Here is a 22736-nt window from a genome sequence, read left to right on the forward strand (position 1 = left end):
GCCCAGGGTGATGCTGCACTGTGCCCGGGCTGCTGGCTGATGGGCAGTGGGTGTTCAGGGCAGTGCCCTGGGTCTTGCTGCACTGTGCCCGGGCTGCTGGCTGATGGGCAGTGTGGGTGCAGGGCAGTGCCCAGGGTGATGCTGCACTGTGCCCGGGCTGCTGGCTGATGGGCAGTGTGGGTGCAGGGCAGTGCCCAGGGTGATGCTGCACTGTGCCCGGGCTGCTGGCTGATGGGCAGTGGGTGTTCAGGGCAGTGCCCTGGGTCTTGCTGCACTGTGCCCGGGCTGCTGGCTGATTGACAGCCGCCCCTGAACCTGACCCCGGAGTGGGCGAGTGCTGACGTCAGGGAGGCGCGGGCAGTGCGCCTGCGCGCCGGCTCTGACAGACATGGCGCCGTAACAGCACATGGCGGCGATCGGTGCGGTCACTCTCAGCGACTGGCAAAGTGCGCTCACACCCCACCGAAAGCCTCCTTGCAGCAGTCGGAGCTCGGCCCAGGGGCCGCGCTGGTGATCCGCTTTCCCCCGGGGGGTCTTTCCCTCCACCCCCCCCGCCCGGTTTTTTTTTTTTCGCGGCCCTGTGCCCGCAGACAGAGAGTGAGGCGGGGAGCGAGGTTGAGAGACGGCCATGGGGGTGCAGGGCTTTCAGGAGTACATCGAGAAGCACTGCGCCAGCGCCGTGGTGCCGGTGGAGCTGCAGAAGCTGGCCCGGGGCAGCCTGGTGGGTGGAGGCCGCAACCGGCCTCCGCAGAGCCCGCTCCGCCTGCTGGTGGACGCCGAGAACTGCCTGCACCGCCTCTACGGCGGCTTCTACAATGACTGGGTGAGCGGCGGCCAGTGGAACCACATGCTCAGCTACCTGGCCTCCCTCTCCAAGGCCTGCTTCAGCGGCAACATCGAGCTGGTCGTCTTCTTCAACGGCGCGCTGGAGAAGCCGCGCCTGCACGAGTGGGTGAAGAAGCAGATCAACGACAGGCAAACGGCCCAGCAGATCATGAGCCACATCCAGAACAAAGGCACCCCGCCGCCCAAAGTCTGGTTCCTGCCTCCCGTCTGCATGAGCCACTGCATCCGCCTCGCTCTCCTTCGCTTCCGTGTCAAGGTAAATGCCCGGCCACAGGGAAAACATTGTCTAATATTTAATGGTGAAAATTAGCCTGAAGGTTTAACCCCCCCCCCTTTTTTTTTTGTTGCCCCGATCTGGTGTTTGAGGTACCGATTAGCAGCACAGATTGGATGCTCAACATGTCATTCAATCGGAGACTTCCGCCGGCAGGATTAGTTGGTTAACATACCCCCTGTGCCCCAATCAAGTTCTGTGGAACATAAGTCGTCCTGATACAGGTTAATATGTACAAAATCTCACCGTTAGTGAAAAATATGTAATTATTTACAAGTAGGGAGAAATGGCAATTAAACAGTAGCCTTTTCACTTCAGCGGGACGGCCCACAGGGTTAGTCAATGAAGCACTCGAAGTGTAGTTACTATTGTAACGTAAGAAGGGTAGCAGCCAATTTAAGCACAGACAAACTACCAGTAATCTCTTTTTCAGCGTGGTTTGAGGGATAAATATTGGTCAGGAGCACTCCTCTTGGAAAAGTGCTATGGGATCCTGGGGTCTAATGTCTCATTCAAAAGATGGCTAGCCTGACAGCTCATTGATGTGTCAGTTTAGATTTTACACTCAAATCTCTGGCGTGAGCTTTGCAACTGCTACCTCTGACTTGGGTGCAAGCCAAAAATACAAATGGGAAGGGAGGTGTGGAACTAAAATACAATATATTTTTTTACATTTGAAGTAATGAGTAGTCTATTGTGCAAAAGATTTGAGTCTTGAGATAGTCCAAGGCTCCTACAGTCATTATTAACCCCCCCCCAAAAAAAAAACAGTACAGCATGATAATGACCAGATAGTCTTATTTTGAAGGATTTTGTCTTAAGGACTAAATATCAGCTAATTCACTGGAGAGAAATTTCCTTTTCTGTGAATAGTACATGGAATCTTTTATATGCAGGTGAGGTCTCAGTTTAATATAATTCCTAAATATCTTAGTATTGCCACTGGAGCGTTGGCCTCGATTTTGTGTTTGTCTTTGGAGTGGTACTTGAACTCAACCACTTGACTTAGACAGGGGGTTAGTACAGACGATTTGTCATGATCGTTTTCTGAATCCTTATGCTGCACAGTGAAGTACGTGTAGCTTCTTAGAAGACCCTCCCCCTGCTACGCATTTCTTAATGGTAACTTGTTGAAGGTAATCTTTTCGTAACTTGATTTTGTAGTTCGTAAAAAAAAAACGTGGGATTTTGGGACTGTATAGAATCTTTAATGATTCTCCATATTTCCAGTGAATTATAGACCAGCTAACCTAATATCTTTTGTTTGGAAATTATTTGTGTCTATAATTAAGGATGGGGTGGCTGAACACCTTGAAATTTTGTCGCTGATGAGAGAGCCAGCATGGATTTGTAAAGCCATGACATTCGTGATGAATTTGTTTGAATTTTTTGAAGAGTTGGCTAAAGTAGTGGACAGAGAAATGTGTACAGATATTATTTATGAACTTCCAGAGGGCATAAGAGATTGTTAACTAAAGTTGAAGCTCATGGAATTGAAGACAAGTTATTGACCTGGCTAGGAACATAAGAACTAGGAACAGGAGTAGGCCATCTGGCCCCTCGAGCCTGCTCCGCCATTCAATGAGATGGTTGATCTTTGTGGACTCCGCTCCATTCTCCGGCCCGTACACCATATCCCCGAATCCCTTTATTCTTTAGAAAGGTATCTATCTTTTTCTTAAAAACGTTTAAAGAAGGAGCCTCAACTGCTTCACTGGGCAAGGAATTCCAGAGATTCACAACCCTTTGGGTGACGAAGTTCCTCCTAAACTCGGTCCTAAATCTACTTCCTCTTATTTTGAGGCTATGCCCCCTAGTTCTGCTTTCCCCGATCAGTGGAAACAACCTGCCCGCATCCTTCTAAACTCCAATGAGTACAGTCCCAGTCCCAGAAATTGATGGAGCGGCAGGAATTAAAGATGGGGATAATGAGCAGGTACTCCAATTGGCAGAATGTGGTGTGCGCAAAGATATGTGTTGGACCTAAACAATTCACTTATTTATTAACAATTTTGTTGGAATAGTAAGGTACATATCCAGATTTGCTGAAGACATAGAAAGGTGACCGTGTAGCTGAGAAATAAAATCATAAAGTTGCATTGATAGATTAAGTGAATGGGCAAAAATGGATTTGAATGTAGGGAAATATCAGGCAATCCAATTTGGATTAATACGATAGTAGTCCAAGGAAACTTGTGGATCGAAGCGTATAGATCGTTGAAATGGACAGGTGCAACTAATAATGAAAAAGAGATGCTGGTCTTTATCGTAAGATAGATGAAGACCAGAAGTCATGCTTCAGCTATACAAAGCCTTGGGGGCCAGTTTAACTCAGTTGGCTGAACGGTTGGTTTGTGATGCAGAGCGAGGCCAGGAACGCGGGTTCAATTTTGGTACTGGCTAAGGGTATTCATGAACGTCCTTCTCAACCTTGCCCCTCGCCTGAGGTGTGGTGATCCTCAGGTTAAATTACTATGGTCATCTGGGACTATGGGAACTTTGCTTTACCTTTATACAAAGCCTTGGTGATCGTACCTGGAGTACTGAGCACCACAGGATATATTGGCCTTGGAAGGGTTGGTAGCATAGACACACCGGAATGGTTTTTAAAATAAATTTAGAGTACCCAATTATTTTTTTCCAATTAAGGGCAATTTAGCATGTCCAATCCACCTACCCTGCACATCTTTGTGTTGTGGCGCTGAGGTCCCAGGTTCGATCCCGCCTCTGGGTCACTGTCCGTGTGGAGTTTGCACATTCTCCACGCGTTTGCGTAGGTTTCGCCCCACAACACAAAGATGTGCAGGTTAGGTGGATTGGCCACGCTAAATTGCCCCTTAATTGGAGAAAAAAAATTTAATTGGGTGCACTAAATTTAAAAAAAAAAACAACAAACCCTGCTTCACCATTCAGTATGATCATGGCTGATCCTCTGTCTCAACATTATACACCCGCATTTCCCCCATACCCTTTGACACCTTTAGCGTCTAGAAATCTATCTATTTCCTTTCCTTCTTAAATATACTTGGTGACCTGGCCTCCACAACCGTCTGTGGCAGAGCATTCCACAGGTTTCACCATCCTCTTGAGTGAAGATATTTATCCTCATCATGGTCCTAAATGATCTACCCCGTATCTGGAGACTGACCCCTGGTCCTTCAACAATAGTTTGAGCCGAAGCACTGGTGCCTGCGCGACCCCACTAGCCATTGCTTGCCACTTTGAAAAAGACCCATTTATTGCTACTCTGTTTCCTGTCTGCTAACCCATTCTCAATCCATGGAAATATATCACGCCCAATGTCATGTGCTTTAATTTTACGCAGTAACCTCTTAATGTGGGAATTTATCAAAAACTTTCTGAAAATGTAAATACACCACATCCGCTGGTGTTCTCTTATCTATTCTACTTGTTATGTCATCAAAACACTCCAGCAGGTTTGTTAAGCGTGGGTTCCTATTCCTAAATCCATCTTGCCTGAGTCTAATCCCATTGACATTTTCTAAATGTCCTGTCATCACATCCTTGATAATAAACTCTAGCCTTTTCCCTCTGACTGTTGTTAGGCTAACGGTCTGTAATTCACTGTTTTCAACCTCTTTTAAATAGCGGGGTTAAGTTTGCCACCCTCAATCTGCTCAGATTGTTCAGAATCTACAGAATTTTGCAAGCTGACACCCATTGCATCCTCTATATCCATGAATGCCTCCATTAGTACCCTGGGATGTAGATTATCAGATCTTTGGGATTATCGGATTTCAGTCCCATTAATTTCTCGTCTACATTTCTAATAACATTCATTTCCTCCTCACTGGACCCTGATTCCTTGGCATTTCTGGGAAGTTATTTGTGTCTTCTGTGAAGACTAAACTAAAGTATTTTATTCTCCTTTTTCACATTTTCTCCCGCATTTACACCCATCAACAATAAACAATAATCAGCAAGATATGTTAGTCCCCATAATAACAACGATCCCATCCGCCCACCAATCCCCAAACATCAGCCCGCATGTTTACATAAACAAATGACAAAAAGGAATTGGGGATTACCCAGAATCACCCTAAATGTACACAGCCCCCCCCCCCCCCCCCAAAAAAAAACTAATGTTCGATGTTATCCAGTTCTTGAAAGTGCATAATAAATAGTGCCCATGACTTGTAGAACCCCTCCGAGCTTCCCCTCAGTTCGAGCTTAATCTTCTCAAGGGTCAAGTATTCCAGCAGGTCCCCCCGCCACGCCAGGGCACTGGGTGGAGAGGCTGCTCTCCATCCCAGCAGGATCCATCTTCGGGCGATCAACGAGGTGAAGGCTATGATATCTGGCTCCGCACCCGTTTCCAACCTGGCTGGTCCGACACCCCGAATATGGCCTCCCGGGGACCTGGGTTCAGTTTCACACGCACCACCTTGGAAATTACCCTATACACCTCCTTGCAATACTCCCCTAGCTTTGGACAGGACCAAAACATATGAACGTGATTAGCCCCCCCCCCCCCCCCCCCCCCCCCCCCCCCCCGGCAACGCTCACACATCCTCTACTCCTTAAAAAAATCGTCTCATCCTCGCCCTCGTGAGGTGCGCTCTATATATCACCTTCAGCTGTATCAGCCCCAACCTCGCACAAGAGGTGGAGGCATTCACTCTCCGGAGCACCTCACACCAGACCCCCTCCTGTATAACCTCTCCCAGCTCTTCCTCCCACTTTGCTTTGATCCCTTCCAGTGGTGCCTTATCCGCTTCCAAAATAGCACCGTACACCGCTGACACTGCCCCCATCTCCAGTCCCCTTGCCGTCAACACCTCCTCCAGCAATGTGGAGGCCTGTTCCTCTGGGAAGCTCTGTATCTCCTCCCTGGCAAAATCCCGAGCCTGCATGTACCTAAACACTTCTTCCTGCTCTAGCCCATACTTCGCTTCCAGCTCCCTCAGTCTTGCAAACCGACCCCGAAGAAACAAATCCTTTAACGTCTTAATCCCCTTCTCTTCCCATTTCCGAAAACTTCCATCCCACCTCCCTGGCTCAAATCTGCATTTGACCATCGCATGGTCGGCATTTCCCTTGACCCTAAACCCAACCCGAAGTGTTGGCGAAACTGCCTCCAGATTTTCAATGAAGCTATTATTACCGGACTCCCTGAATATTTCCCCGGACCTATCGGGAGCGGCGCTGTTGCTAGTTTCAGCCCCGACCCCCTGCGCAAACTCTCCTCCATTCTGACCCACTGAGAATCAACCCCTCTGACCCAGCTCCGCACCTTCTCCACATTCGCCGCCCAGTAGTAGTACAACAGGTTCGGGAGACCCCAAACCGCCTGCCTGCCTTCCCCTCTGTAGCAGCACCTTTCTCACTCTGGCCACATTCCCTCCCCATATGAATGAGGTAATCCTTCCCTCAATCTCCCTGAAAAAAGACTTTGGCAGGAAAATCGGTAGGCTTTGAAAAATAAATAGGAATCGCGGCAACACATTCATTTTAACCGCCTCTACCCAACCCACCAGTGACAGAGGAAGGCCGTCCCACCTTGCCAGATCGGCTTTCACTCTCCCCGCCAAACTAGTGATGTTGTACCTGCGACGCCTCCCCCACTCCCGGGCAACCTGCACCCCAGATACCTAAAATGAGTCCCTGCTCTACGGAATGGCAGCCCCCCTTCCCCTGCCCCTACCCCCGGCCGAGACACCACAAAATACTCACTCTTGTCCAGGTTCAGCTTGTACCCCGAGAAAGACCCAAATACCCGCAGTAGCTCCAATATTCCTCCTATCGACGCACTTGGTTCCGACACACAGCAGCAAGTCATCGGCAGATAAGGACACCCTATGCTCTATCCCCCCCCCCGCACTATTCCTTTCCATGCTCCCGAACTTCTCAATGCGATGGCCAACGGCTCAATCGCAAGTGCAAACAGCAGGGCGGACATAGGACATCCCTGTCTCGTCCCACGGTGGAGAGAAAAGTATCTCGAACTGATATTATTTGTGCGGACACTCGCCTTCGGCTCCTTATATAATAGCTTTACCCAGTTCACAAACCTTGGTCCAATCCCAAAACGCTCCAGCACTGCCATCAGGTACCCCCATTCTACCCGATCAAACGCCTTCTAGGCGTCCAATGCCACAACTACCTCTATTTCCTTCTCTTCCACCGGTGCCATAACAACGTTCAAAACCCTCCTAATGTTCAAAAACAGCTGCCTCCCTTTCACGAATCCCGTCTGATTCTCCCCTATCACCTTCGGGAGGCACTCCTCCAGTCTACCCGCCAGTACCTTCGCCAACACTTTTACGTCCACATTCAGAAGTAATATGGGCCGATACGACCCACACTCCGTCGGATCCTTATCTTTTTTTAGCAACAGTGAAATCGATGCCTGCCCCACAGTTTGCGGCAACACCCCCTTCCCTATCGCCTCCTCAAACATCCCCACCATCAGGGGTGCCAACCTATCCTTAAATTTTTTATAATATTCCACCGGAAACCCATCCGGCCCTGCCACCTTTCCTGACTGCATCCTCCCAATTGCATCCTTTATCTCCTGCTCCACTATTGCTCCTTCTAATGTAGCTCTGTCCCCCTCCCCTAGCCTCGGGTACTCCAACCCATCTAGAAATCCCTGCATCTCACGGTCTCCCCCGGGTGGCTCTGACTTGTACAACCTCTCATAAAACTCCTCAAAAACCGTGTTAATCCGCACTGGAGCCACCACCAACTTCCCTGCCCTATCCTTCACCTGAAGAATTTCCCTTGCCGCTGCTGCCCTCCGGAGCTGACCTGCTAACATACCTTATCTCCATGTTCATAAACTGCACCCCTTGCTCGTCTCAGTTGGCGCACCGCCTTCCTGGTGGACAGTCGGTCAAAGCTCGCTTGTAGTTCCTGAAGTAGTTATTTAATTGCTCTGCCATTCCCTTATTCTCTATTATAAATTCTCCTGTTTTGGACTGTAAGGGACCTTTGTCTTCACTCACCTTTCTTTTGATATACTTATATACTTCCTGTCTGCTTTTATGGTCCTTGCTAGCTTACACTCCTTCCATTTCCCCCCTTAATCCCTTTGTCCGCCTTTGTTGAATACAGAACTGCTCCCAATCCTCAGGCTTGCTACTTTTTCTAGCAACTTTCTATGACTCTTTGAATCTAATGCTATCCTTAGTTTGTTTTGTAAGCTCTGGTTGCGCTGCTTTTCCTATTGTGCTTTTGTGCTAGAAAGGAATTTAAAACAGTTGCAACATATACATTTGTTCCTTAAATATTAGCCATTGACTATCCACCATCATACCTTTTAATGAAGTTCCCCAAATTCTTACCAATCTCGTGCCTCGTACGCAGTACTCCAGGTGAGCGATGTTACCAATGACCTTAGTAATTGTGGTAAGGCTTCTTTTACTCTTGTACTTCAATCCTTTAGTAATAAAGGCCAAGGTATCTTTTGCTTTTACTAATTGTTTGCCGTACCTGCATATTAACTTTCTGTGATTTGTATTAAGAACATCCACATCACTCTAAATACCAACATTTCCAGTCAGTCTCTCTATTTAAAAAAAATCTGCTTCCCTATTTTTCCTTCCTGTGGGTAACTTCACTCCACATTATATTCTATCACCTTCTTTCCCACTCACTTTTTAAAAAATAATCTTAGAGTACCCAATTTGTTTTTTCCAATTAAGGGGCAATTTAGTGTGGCCAATCCATCTACCCTTTGGGTTTGGGGGGGTGAAACCCATGCAGATACTAGGAGAGTGTGCAAACTCCACACAGACAGTGACCCGGTGCTGGGATCGAACCTGGGTCCTCAATGCTGTAGGCAGCAGTGCTAACCACTGCACCACCATGCCGCCGCTCCCCCACTCACTTTTAATCTGTGTATATCATCTGCTGTCTCTGTGTCATAAGAACTAGGAGCAGGCCATCTGGCCCCTCGGGCCTGCTCCGCCATTCAATGAGATCATGGCTGATCCTTTGTGGACTCAGATCCACTTTCCGGCCTGAACACCATAACCCTTAATCCCTTTATTCTTCAAAAAACTATCTATATCTTAAAAACATTTAATGAAGGAGCCTCAACTGCTTCACTGGGCAAGGAATTCCATAGATTCACAACCCTTTGGGTGAAGAAGTTCCTCCTAAGCTCAGTACTAAATCTACTTCCCATTATTTTGAGGCTATGCCCCCTAGTTCTGCTTTCACCCGCCAGTGGAAACAACCTGCCCGCATCTATCCTATCTATTCCCTTCATAATTTTATATGTTTCTATAAGATCCCCCCGCATCCTTCTAAATTCCAACGAGTACAGTCCCAGTATACTCAACCTCTCCTCGTAATCCAACCCTTTCAGCTCTGGGATTAACCTACTGAATCTCCTCGCCACACCCTCCAGCGCCAGTACATCCTTTCTCAGGTAATGTGTCCTCATGTTATTTTGCATCATTAGCAAACTGTTCCGTTTAAATGATGAATAAAGTATAAATAGCTGAACCCCGAGTACTGATTCTTGTGGTAACCCCTTGTTACAGCCTGTCAGAGAATAGCTTTCAGTTTTTTGACTCTTAACCGGTTATCAGTCCATGCTAATATCCTTTGAGGCCTAATTTTGTGTATTAACCTGAATGAATGTGCCACTTTATTGAATGCAAAAATATCATACTCAGGACATTGGGAAGACCTGTTCTGCTTCTCCACTTTAGGCTAAATCTTGGTTTAATTAGAAATTAAAAATTTAACCTAACTCGCCAGGATGAATCCCATTAGATTGCATAAGATGCTGGCTCTTCATCCTGCCTAATTATACTCTCCATTGGTATACCCTCAACCTCTGAAAAATGTCATCCCCAATGCCTAGATTTTATGCTCAAGTCTCTGGAGAGGGACGTGAACCCATAACTCTCTAATTAAAGATCAAAGCTGACACCTGTAGCTACATGTAATAGATGTGATGACTTCATTTGTACATTGACTCGTGCCTAATTGTTTCAACATGATTCTAAAATTCCAGTGCTATTGTGTTTTTAAGTTGCCAACTGAAATAGTGTTTAGTCAATGTTTTTAGTTTGTGTGTTGCAGTAAAACTCTTTGACTTGAAACCTTGAAGTGTGATCCTTTCAGCCATTCACTGGCAGGTTGAAGCCTTTTAAAAAAAGTTATTGATCTCTATGGGGTTCATAACATTTTACAAGCTAGCGGAAACGAAAATTGGTCAATGTCTTTTGTTATCCTACCCATTCTTATTTGTCCGACATACCTTTCTGTGGCCAGTGTACAGAAAGAAGACATGATGAAATCTTGACATAAAAATGGATGATGTGTCCTCATGTGCAACTTGTATGCACAACTTGTGCATACACATTCATTTTTTTTGCCTCACTTTTCTATTCCAGATTTCTTTAAGCAGCTAGCAACGTGAGTGGCGAGGAAACAGCTATTTTTGTTTTCAAGATATGCAAAACTCAGATGAGGCACTTGTTGACTGTCCGGTTCTCGGACCAAGCTGAGTTAATCCTGTTTGGAAATTGCAAAACAGTTAGTTGGCAAGCAAATATTCGATTCATTAGTGTATTTGTTTGAGATGTGAACCATGTCTAGAAATGGCTAGCTCGCTGTGTAGGATGGTTGGTGTAAGTACAATTACAGTTATGTTTGTGAATCAGTGATCATGGACGGCAGCTTCACCTGTTTAATGAGTTTGCAGCTTTTCTTGAGCCGTAATTGCTACATTTACTTTGCCATCTCATAATGAGAGTAATTGGGATCATTTTGGTAATCATATCTTTGTCCGTTACAACTGCGTGCATAGGGCCAAACCATTTTAATAAATTCTCTTAGGATTTGGTTTCGTTTTCACTCCTGATTAATTTGGGATTGAAATACTGATATGTAATTACTCTGACGCTTGAAACAAAGGTTATGGCCATCTTGGCCATATTGTTTAAATTTGAAACTAACCTCATATTCTCACGTTTAACTAGGATTGGGAACTTGCTGCAAGAACAGTTATCATTTTCGGATGGTTTACTATATTAGTAACTAATTAACCAAATAACAGACAGACTTTTAATCAGTAAGGGAATTGAAGATTATGGGCATAAGGCAGGAAAGTGGAGTTGAGAATTATCAGATCAATCATGACCTGATTGAATGATGTAGAAGACTCGATGGATAGAGTGGTCTACTTCTCCTGTGTATTATGGTCTAATTAAATAAGGTGAGGTGGGCATACAGAGCAATTGATCTGCTGTAACTAGCACGTTGAGAGCATTGTGATCCTTGACAGCTAGTAAGTGCCTGCAGCTTCAGCAACTGCAGCTCAGATTTGTGAGCTCAAGTTCGAGTTGTGGGGCTTAGGGAGGGAGTAAGTTACATGGATACTTTGTTCCAAAGGGATGTCACATCCCTTAGGTTAAGTAGAGATTGAGAGCTGGTTAATGGTCAGGGACAGGAAAGTGTGATGGCAAGTATGGGGATCCAAAATGTAGTGGTGGAGGAGGCTTGGCCCTTGACTATAACCAACATATACAAGCTGCTTGCTAGCTGTGTGGGTAGAGCAAGGACTGCCAAGTAGATGGGCAAACGGACATAGAACCATGGTGCAGGAAACAGTGCAAGTGGGAGGGGAGTGAAAAGGAATGTTGGCAGTGATGGGGATAGTTTAGTATAGGTGATCCAAATGTTGTGTTGTCTACCTATTGCCAGGTTTAAAGTCATCTCCTCATGGCCAGAGATTAACCTGGAGGGTGAGGATATAGTTGTCATGGCCCATGTAGGAACCATCGACATAGGTAGAATTGGGAAAGATGGTCTATTGAGAGAGTTTGAGGAGTTAGGGTCCAAATTAAAATGCAGAACCTCAAAGGCAATAATCTCCAAATTGTTACGTGAGCCACACACCAATTGCCATATGGTTAAGCTAATTTAAGAATTAAATGCATGGCTCAAATAGTGGTGTAGGAGAAAGGGTTTTGAGTCATTGAGCATTGGCACACCGAGCGGTACCAGGGAAAGAGGGAGTTATTCATTTGGAATGGGCTCTACTTTAACTGAGTTGGGATCAGCGTCCAGCTGAATCTTAAAACTAAGGCTGCAAGGAGGGGTCAGATGAACATTAATGACCTATGATTATATAGCACTTTTTAATGTAATAAAACATCCCAAAGTGCTTCACAGGAACATTTTAAGACACCATGTAGTGTCGAACCACTTAAGGTATTAGGTCAAATGACCAAAAGCTTGGCCAACGAAGTAGGTTTTAAGGAGGATCTGAGTAGAAGAAAGGGAGGTTGGGAGGTATTACTCCAGGGTCTAATCAATTGCAGCTGGGGTCACCATTGGGGAGCAATGAAAATCAGGGATCCTAAAGAGGCCAGAATTAGAGGGATGGAGCAATCTCTGACTGCTGTGGGGTTAAAGGAGATTACAAGGATAGGGAGGGGCGAAGAAATGGAGGGATTTGAAAATAACAATGAGAATTGTAAAATCAGCATTTCTTGACCAGCATGTGTTAGCGAGTATTGGGATAATAGGAGAACAGAACTTTGTGCGAGTTAAGACATGGGCAGCTGAGTTTTGGATTACCATAGAACAGTACAGTACAGGCCCTTCGGCCCACGATGTTGTGCCGACCATTTATCCTAATCTAAGATCAACCTAACCTACACCCCTTCAATTTACTGCAGTCCATATGCTTGTCCAAGAGTCGCTTAAATGTTCCTAATGACTCTGACACCACCACTTCTGCTGGCAGTGCATTCCATGCACCCACCTTGATGGACAAAATGTGGGAGACCGGCCAGGAGTGCGTTGAAATTTTCAAGTCCATCGGTAATGAAGACATGAATGGGGATTTCAGTAGCAGATGAGCTGAGATGGGGCTGAACACGCAAATTAGGAGCAGGAGTCGGCCACTCAGCCCTTCGAGCCTGTATTGGCAATGTTGTGGAGGTGGAACTGGGTGGCCTTTTTGATGCTGTAAATATGAAGTCGCAACCTCATCTCAGATCAAATGTAATACTGAGGTTGCAAATTGACTGGTTTAATCTCTGACTGGTTTAAAGAGAGCACAAAGCATTGGTGTGCTCCTCCTGCTCTATTTGGGAAGTCAGGAACTTTTCCAGTGCCCGGGGCCAGCATGTGTGCAAGGAGTGTCTCCAGCTGCCGCTCCTGGAAGCCCGTGTTTTGGAGCTGGGGATACTATGGAGCATCCGCGAGGCGGAAAGCATCGTGGATGGCATGTATAAGAGGTGGTCACACCACAGGCTAAGACTCCACAAGCAGGAAGGGAATGTGACTACCAGGTAGGGAAAGAATATTAGGCAGGCAGTTCAGGAATCTCCAGTGACCATTCCCTTGCTAAACAAATATACTGTTTTGAATACTGTTGGGGGAATGGCCTCTCAGGGGAAAGCAACAACAACCAAATTTGTTGCACCACGGTTGGCTCTGCTGCATAGGGGAGGAATGAAAAGTGTGGGAATGCAATAATTATAGGACATTCAATTGTAAGTGGAATAGATGGGTGTTTCTTTGGCTGCAAACGAGACTCCAGGGTGGTATGTGGTCTCCCTGGTGCTAGGAACAAGGATGTCTCAGTGGCTGCAGGAGGGGGAATTCTGTAGGGGGAAGCTGTGAATAGTTTGTGGTCGTGGTACACATTGGTAAGAACGGCATAGGTAAAAAAAAAAAGGATAAGGGCCTAAAAGCAAAATATAGGGAGTTGGGAAGGAAGTTGAAAAGTAGGACCTCAAAGGTGGTGATGTCAGGATGACTATCAGTATCATGTGTGAGTCAGAACAGAAATAGCAGGATCTATCAGATGAACACATGGCTGAAGAGATGGTGCAAGGATAGGATTCAGATTCCTGGGGCATTGGGACCATTCTGGGCGAGGAGGGACCTGTACAGACAGGGCAGGTTACACCAGGGCAGGACCGGCACTGATATCCTCAGGGGTGTTTGCTGAAGAGGTTGGGGAGGATTTAAACTAAAATGGCAGGGGGGTGGGAACCTATGCAAGGAGTCAGTGGTGGGGGAAAAATGGACAAGAACAAAAAATAGAAGGCTGAATAAGAAAAATGACAGGGCCAGAATCAAACAGGGCCACAGTGAAAAATAATGGGAACGGAATAAGGAATGTTAAAAACACATGCCTTGGTCCGCACGGCGGCACAGTGGTTAGCATTGCTGCCTCACGCTGCCGAGGTCCCAAGTTCAATCACTGCTCTGGGTCACTGTCCGTGTCGGGTTTGCAAAATTTCCCTTATAGAATCCATAGTATACACGCCCTGACCGCCACTGAACAGGTAAGCGCCATAGAACCCATGGGATACACTGCCGGTCCGCCACTGAACAGGTAAACCCTATAGATTCCACAGGGTATATTCCCTGAACGCCACTGAACAGGTAAACTATAGAATCCACAGGATATACTGACCTTCCACCACCAAACAGGTACACCCTATAGGATCCATAGGACGCAACTCACTATGTACGCTGCCCGCTCTCAGGTAAACCTCTGTAGGATACACCTCACCCTGTGTAGGTTACCCTACACTGTCACCACAGGTGGAACACCTATAGGGTCCAAAAGGTACAACACATGATATAGGTTATTGTACACTGATAACCACTAGGTCCTCTGCTGTTTCTGATTTTCATTAATGACTTGGATGGGGGAGTTGAAGGGTGGGTCAGTAAATTTGTAGACGATACGAAGATTGGTGGAGTTGTGGATAGTGAGGAGGGCTGTTGCCGGCGGCAAAGAGACATGGATAGGATGCAGAGCTGGGCTGAGAAGTGGCAGATGGAGTTTAACCCTGAAAAGTGAGGTGGTCCATTTTGGCAGGACAAATATGAACGCGGAATACAGGGTTAATGGTCGGGTTCTTGGCACTGTGGATGAGCAGAGAGATCTCGGGGTCTATGTTCCATAGATCTTTGAAAGTTGCCACTCAAGTGGATAGAGCTGTGAAGAAGGCCTATGGTGTGCTAGCGTTCATTAGCAGAAGGATTGAATTTAAGAGCCTTGAGGTGATGATGCAGCTGTACAAAACCTTGGTAAATCCACATTTGGAGTACTGTGTGTAGTTCTGGTCGCCTCATTTTAGGAAGGATGTGGAAGCTTTGGAAAAGGTGCAAAGGAGATTTACCAGGATGTTGCCTGGAATGGAGAGTAGTAGGTCTTATGAGGAAAGGTTGAGGGTGCTAGGCCTTTTCTCATTAGAACGGTGAAGGATGAGGGGCGACTTGATAGAGGTTTATAAGATGATCAGGGGAATAGATAGAGTAGACAGTCAGAGACTTTTTCCCCGGGTGGAACAAACCATTACAAGGGGACATAAATTTAAGGAGAAAGGTGGAAGATATAGGAGGGATATCAGAGGTAGGTTCTTTACCCAGAGAGTAGTGGGGGCATGGAATGCACTGCCTGTGGAAGTAGTTGAGTCGGAAACATTAGGGACCTTCAAGCGGTTATTGGATAGGTACATGGATTACGGTAGAATGATGGGGTGTAGATGAATTTGTTCTTGATCTAGGACAAAAGTTCGGCACAACATTGTGGGCCGAAGGGCCTGTTCTGTGCTGTATTTTCTATGTTCTATGTGTTTGCGTGGATTTCGCCGCCACAACCCAAAGACGTGAAGGGTAGGTGGATTGGCAAGCTAAATTGCCCCTTAATTGAAAAAAATGAATTGGGTACTCTAAATTTAAAAAAAGACATGCCTTGAGGCGGCACGGTAGGATACTGGCTAGCACTGCTGCCTCATGGCGCCAAGGACCCAGATTCGATCCCTACCCCGTGTGGAGTTTGCAAATTCTGTCCGTGTCTGCGCGGGTCTAAGCACCACAACCCACCCAAAGATGTGCAGGATAGGTGGATTGACCATGCTAAATTGCCCCTTCATCGGAATTTTTTTTAAAAGACAAGCCTTCGGCTTTCTGTATTAATGCGTGGAGCATTCGCAATAAAGTGGATGAATTAATCTCACAAATCGATGTAAACCTGTATGATATAGTCGAGACAAGACTGCAGGGTGACCATGGATGGGAACCCCGGGGTATTCAGTATTTAAAAAGGACAACAACAAGGAAAAGGTAGTGGTGGGGTTGCATTGCTGGTTAAAAAGAAATTAACGCAATAGTGAAGGAGGCTATTCGCTCTGACAATGTGGAATCTGTACGGGTAAAGCTGAGAAACACAAAGGGGTAAAGAACATTATTGAGGGTTGTATATGGATCCCCGAACTGTAGTGCTGGTGTTGGGAATGGGATTAAACAGGAAATTAGAGACGCATGCGATAATCATGGGTGAATGTTTTTAATGAGTATGTTTATTAAAATTTTACATTTTAGAGAGTAATGCAACAAAGTTACAAAATAATATATTACCATAAGCAAGGAGAAAATAATGGCTCAACATACCTGAGTATAGAATTCAACAGGAGAACAACTTCACAACTGGCTCAAAACAATCATTCGACAAAACAGATACTCGTATCACCCCACTAGAGACCGAGGGAGAAACAGGATAAAATAATAATCTTTATTCTCACAAGTGGCCGTACATTAATACTGCAATGAAGTTACTGTGAAAAACCCCTAGTCGCCACATTCCGGCGCCTGTTCAGGTACACAGAGGGAGAATTTAGAATATCCAATTCACCTAACAGCACGTCTTTCGGGACTTGTGGGAGGAAACCGGAGCACCCCCGTGCAGGCACAGGGAGAACGTGCAGATTCCACACAGACAGTGACCCAAGCCGGGAGTCGAACCTGGGACCCTGGAGCAGCGAAGCAACAGTGCTAACCACTGTGCTACCGTGCTGCCCGATAATGAAAACATGATAAAACAGTGTGGACCCTCCCATGCCGCACAAACCTGCAATCATCATGAGAAAGACGGATTAACTCTATGCCGTGATCGGGTGCGCACCAATTTACGTCCCACTCAACTGCAGCTGCGCCAAGGACCCATCACAAACCTCCTCTTTTCGGATGTCAACCCCACCTGTACCCATGTAGGAACCAAGAATGAATTATTCATATCCGCCCGTAGAAAAACAGAAGAAAATACATGAAAAGCGAAGTTACAAACAATGCCGCACAATGCAACTAAACCCCAGGGCAGAACCAAAATCATTCCACACAATTGTAAAGAGAGAATTGGCAACAACATGTTCGGATTATGGTCAAGCCTTTAGTGCCTCCCAGGAGAGAAAAGATGAACTAAAACTACCAGAATTAACCCACCAGATGACAAAGGTTCAAGGCCTTCCAAGAGGGAAAAGGAGGAAGGAAGAACTAACATCACCAAAGCTAACCCATCATTACGGCTGAGTTTAATCTGTATATAGATTGGGCAAATCAAATTAGTAACAATACCGTTGATGAATAATTCCTGGAGTGTATACGGGATGGTTTTCTGGACCAATATGTTGCGCCACCAACGAGAGACCAGGCCATCCTAGACTGAGTATTGTGTAATGAGAAAGGAGAAAATGGCAATCTAGTTGTGTGAGGCCCTTGGGAATAAGCGACCGTAATATGATAGAATTCTTCAAGATGGAGAGCGAGTTGATTCTGAGACTAGCGTTCTGAATCTAAATAAAGGAAATAGCAATGGTATGAGACGTGCGATGGCAGTGATGGATTGGAGAACATTACTTAAAGGATGGTGGTGGAAAGACAATGGCAAACATTCAAAGAGCACATGGGTGAACTGCAACAATTGTTCATTTCTGTCTGGCACAAAAATAAAATGGGTCAAGTTGCCCAAACCATGATTTACAAGGGAAATTATAGATGGTATTAGATCCAAGGAAGAGGCGTACAAATTGGCCAGAAAAAAAAACAGCAGGCCTTAAGATTGAAAGTAGTTTAGAATTCAGCAAAGGAAGACAAAGGGATTAAAAAGAGGGAAATAGAGTACGGGAGTAAGATTGCGGGGAACATCAAACCTGACTATAAAAGCTTCTATGTGTATGTGATGTAAAAAAGGTTGGTGAAGACAAATGTAGGTCCCTCCGCGTTGCCAACTAGCACGGATTTTCCGTATTTTATACGGAAAATCCATTTGAATATGGAAGTACGCTTTCTCTCATTGAAATACGGAAAAGGAGACAGCTGATTTACGGCCATGGTGTGAGTAATCGCACATTTGGCAGCTCCCGCTTGTGGCGGTGTTTTTGGGCCTTTTTCCTAATTGATGAGCGGATGTTTGGATGGAAAAGGGTGCAGGATTGGTGGAGGAAGAGTTTATTCCACTGGTGGATAGATTTGTGGACCTGAAGGGCAGCACGGTAGCACTGGTGAGCACAGTTGCTTCACAGCTCCAGGGTCCCAGGTTCGATTCCCGGCTTGTGTCACTGTCTGTGCAGAGTCTGCACGTTCTCCCCGTGCCTGCATGGGTTTGCTCCGGGTGCTCCAGCTTCCTCCCACAGTCCAAAGATGTGCGGGTTAGGTGGTTTGGCCGTGATAAATTGCCCTTAGTGTCCAAAACAAAAAGGTAGGGTTGGGTTACTGGGTTATAGGGTGGAGGTGAGAGCTTGGGTACGGTGCTCTTACCAAGGGCCGGTAAAGACTCGATGGGCCGAATGGCCTCCTTCTGCACTGTAAATTCTATGAAGTGGTTTTAGGCAAAAGGAGCTGTCGGAACAAGAAACCTTGCCTGCAGCACAGGGGAAGATGGCGGAGGGCAAAGGATTGCCCCTTCCATCTCAGTGGTATATGGAGCAGCTGGTGGACTTCTTGAACGAGAAATTCACCCAGCAGAAAAAGGAGTCTCTGGAGGACCTGGCCAGGACGGTGGATCTGCTTAAGGAGGGAATTGACCGTGTGGAGCTGAGGCTGGAATCTTAAAGCCAGGCGATCCAGAAGGTGGAGGAGACGAAGGGAGCAGCTTACTTCGTTGGCGGCTGAGGTGGGGGTGATGCGAGATACCCAGAGGCGGCTTCTGGAGAACCACTTCTGGAGACAGAACCTGAGGATTGTGGGGTTGTCGGAGGGCATTGAGAGTGCGGACGCTGACTCGTATGTAGCCAAGATGCTGAAGAAGTTGCTGGGAAAGGGGGTATTCAAACGACCCCTGGAGGTGGACCGAGGTACTCGGCGATTCTGCGTTGTCGCGAGTCATGAAGGCTCCCTTGGAGATCGCTTACCCGAAGATCAGAGGCTGAATGCCCTTGACTGCTGAAGTGTTCCCTGACTGGAAGGGAATATTCCTGCCTGGCTGGACGCGCGACAACGCAGAATAGCCGAGCAGAAACCTATAGCCAAGTTCCGCACACATGAGTACGGCCTCAACCGGGACCTTGGATTCATGTCGCATTACATTCACCCCCCACCATCTGGCCTATGCTTGCAAAATCCTACCAACTGTCCTGGCTTGAGACAATTCACACCTCTTTAACCTGTGATAATCCCTCTCCCCAGTTGCTCCGTTTGGACCTGAAAAACTTAATTACCTGCAAAGACTTGCATTCAAAGTATGTCTTGCATCATTGACTTTGTCTTTATATATGTTTCTGGAACCCACCTCTTCATTCACCTGAGGAAGGAGCTGTGCTCCGAAAGCTAGTGATTCGAAACAAACCTGTTGGACTTGGTGTTATACGGCTTCTTACTGTGCTCACCCCAGCCCAACGCCGGCATCTCCACATCATGGCTGTAATAGTGGGTATGGGTGTGCCCAGGGCTGTTGGGGCAGGTGGCACTGATGCATTGGCTGACTGCTCAAAGCGGGCATAGAATTTGTTCAGATCATCGGGTAAGAATGCTCCAGCCCCAGATATTCCACCTGGCCTTGCTTTATAGCCTGTGATCTTGTGTAGGCCCTGCCATAGTCGTCGTGGGTTAGTGTCATTGGCCTGGGACTCTAGTTTGATGCAGTAGTGTCTTTTTGCATCCCTGATGGCTTTTCGTACATCGTACCTGGATTCCTTATATAGGTCAGGGTCGTCAGACTTGAACACCTCCGTATGGGACTTCAGCAGGGAGTGAACCCTTTGATTTTGCCAGGGTTTCCAATTGGGGAAGACCCGTATTGTCTTCTTTGGTACACAGTCCTCAACACACTTACTGATGAAGTCTGTGACGGTGGGTGTGTACTTATTCAGGTTCGCTGCCGCGACCTTGAATATGGACCAGTCCACAGTCTCCAAGCAGTCGCGGAGGATGTCCTCGGATTCCTCGGACCAGCACTGCACGGTTTTCTTGACTGGCTCAGCACGCTTGAGTTGCTGTTTGTAAGCCGGAAGTGGGAATACCGAAATGTGGTCGGATTTACCAAAGTGTGGTCGGGGAATGGAGCGGTAGGCACCTTTGATGCTAGTGTAGTAGTGGTCCAGGGTGTTTGCACCTCTGGTGGGGCAGGAGATATGTTGATGGAGTTTGGGTAGGACCTTCCTGAGGGTGGCCTGGTTGAAGTCTCCAGCCACGATTGTCAGGGCTTCGGTGTGATTTGTTTTTTGGTTGTTGATTGTGGTATGTAGTTTGTCAAATGCTTTCTTCACTTCTCCCTGGGGTGGGATGCAGACTGCTGGGATGAATACAGAGGTGAATTCATGGGAGGTAGAAGGGGCGACACTTCACGGTCGGTCCATTGAGTGGACTGGGGGAGGGGGGGGGGGTGTCAGCATCCGCAGTGGAGGTTGTATGTGGGGCTGTTCGTGAGTGGTGAGTGTTGCTATTCAGGCATATGTGGAGCTGAATGACACGGGTGAGGTTTCTGTCGCCGCGTATGAGAGGCACTACTGAAGGCATTGATTGAGGGGGGAGTTTATTTCAATATGGGTGCACAGAGACAAGATGGAGTGGGCAGAGATGGCAAGGTTAGTGGATGAGATTCTGCAGGTGGATAGGAGGTACACGGAGGCCCCGGAGGCGGGCTTGTTGAGGGAGCGGCAGAAACTTCAGATGGAGTTTGGACTGATATCCACGGGAAAGGAGGTAGGGCAGTTGAGGAGGGCTAAGGAGGCAGTCTATGAATATGGGTAAAAGGCGAGTAGGATGGTGGCACATCAATTGAGGAAGATGGAGGTGGCGGGTGAGATTGGAAAGGTGAGAGGCAGAATACGGTCTTGGACTCAGTGGCGGGTGAATGGGGTTTTCGGGGACTTTTATAAGAGTCTGTATGAGTCAGAATCCTCGGCCAGGGTGGAAGTAATGAGGCATTTCTTGGATGGGTTGGCGTGGAGGAGAACCTGGAAGAGGGACTGGGAACCCCCATTGGGCTGGTGGAGGGTATGGGGGTGATGCAGGTTGGGAATGATCCGGGCCTAGATGGGTTCCCGGTGGAATTTTCTTAAAAGTGTTCGGGGGCTTGGGGCCCCTGCTGTTAAGGGCGTTCAATGAGGTGAGGGAGCAGGGGTGCTCCCCCCTTGATCTCCTTAATTTTAAAGAGGGATAAGGATCCGGAGCAGTGTGGGTCTTGCTGGCTAATTTCATTATTAAATGTGGATGCTAAGTTGCTGGTCAAGATCCTGGCCTCCTGGATTTAGGAATGTGTGATGGGGGAGACCAGACGTCGTTTGTTAAGGGGAGACATCTGTCGGCTAACATCAGGTGGTTATTAAATGTTATGATGCCCCCAGAGGGACGAAGAGTGGAGATGGTGGCCGCCATGGATTCAGAGAAGGCCATCGAACGGATGGAGTGGGACTATTTGTGGGAGGTGCTGGGGCGGTTTGGGCAGAGTTTGTGGATTGGGTACGGCTGTTGTATTGGGCGCCGACAGCGAGTGTGCGAACGAACCGGGTGAGTTCGGAGTATTTCAGGTTGCACTGGGGCACGAGGCAGGAATGCCCACTCTCCCCAATGCACTTTGCCTTGGCTATAAAGAGCGTCAAGGGGTTGGCAGGGGTTAGTGGGGGGGGGGGGGGGGGGGGCATAGGGTCTCATTGTACGTGGACGATTTACAGCTCTATGTAGCAAATCTTTTGTAAGTTATTGGGGGGGATCATGGGCATATTGGAAGAATTTGGGCGGTTCTTGGGATGCAAATTGAATATGGGGAAGAGAGAGGTTTTTCCGATCCAAGTGAAGGGGCAGGAGAGGAGGCTGGATGAGTTACCGTTTAGAGTAGTGGGGGGGGTGAGCTTTCGGTAATTGGGCATTCGGGTGGCGCGGGGGTGGGAGCAGCTGCATAAGCTGAATCTAGCTCGATTGGTGGAACAGATGAAGGGGAATTTTGGAAGGTGGGACGTGCTCCTGCTGTTGTTGGCGGGACAGGTGCAATCGGTGAAGATGACGGTTCTCAGTGGGAGGATGAGTTAGGGAGGGATGTGGAAGCTGGGCTGTGGGAGGAGGCTTTGAGGAGGGTGAATGCGTCCCCATTGTGTGCTAGGCTTAGCCTTATTCAGTTTCAAGTGGTTCACAGGGCACACGTGTCTGTGACTAGGATGAGCAGGTTTTTTGAAGGGATGGAGGACAGGTGTGGGCGTGCGCGGGTGGGCCCGCGAATCATGTCCACGTGTTTTGGGCCGGCCTGAAGCTTGGGGGATTCTGGCAGGGCTTCGCCGACATTATGTCACAGGTCTTGGGGGTGAAGGTGGTCCCAAGCCCAGAAGTGACAATCTTTGGAGTGCCTTTGCCTCCCTGGTAGCCCAGAGACTGATCTTATTGGAGTGGCGGG

At 47.3% G+C, this 22736-nt stretch overlaps 1 protein-coding gene across 5 annotated transcripts in view; it reads left to right on the plus strand.

Annotated features, from left to right (window-relative positions):
• The first annotated feature begins 364 nt into the window (after window positions 1-364).
• The window catches only part of LOC140388403 (constitutive coactivator of PPAR-gamma-like protein 1), a 209436-nt gene continuing 187064 nt past the window's right edge, over window positions 365-22736 (plus strand). For 4 of the 5 annotated variants that reach the window (XM_072472518.1, XM_072472515.1, XM_072472517.1 and 1 more), the window contains exon 1: window positions 365-1102. In XM_072472518.1, coding sequence (XP_072328619.1) covers window positions 629-1102 — 474 coding nt within the window. In that variant the 5' untranslated portion in view covers window positions 365-628. The remainder of the gene's footprint in view (window positions 1103-22736) is intronic. The other variant, XM_072472513.1, reaches the window with a different exon arrangement.

The sequence above is a fragment of the Scyliorhinus torazame genome, chromosome 13 (genome assembly GCF_047496885.1).
Source record: "Scyliorhinus torazame isolate Kashiwa2021f chromosome 13, sScyTor2.1, whole genome shotgun sequence".
NCBI lineage: Eukaryota > Metazoa > Chordata > Chondrichthyes > Carcharhiniformes > Scyliorhinidae > Scyliorhinus > Scyliorhinus torazame.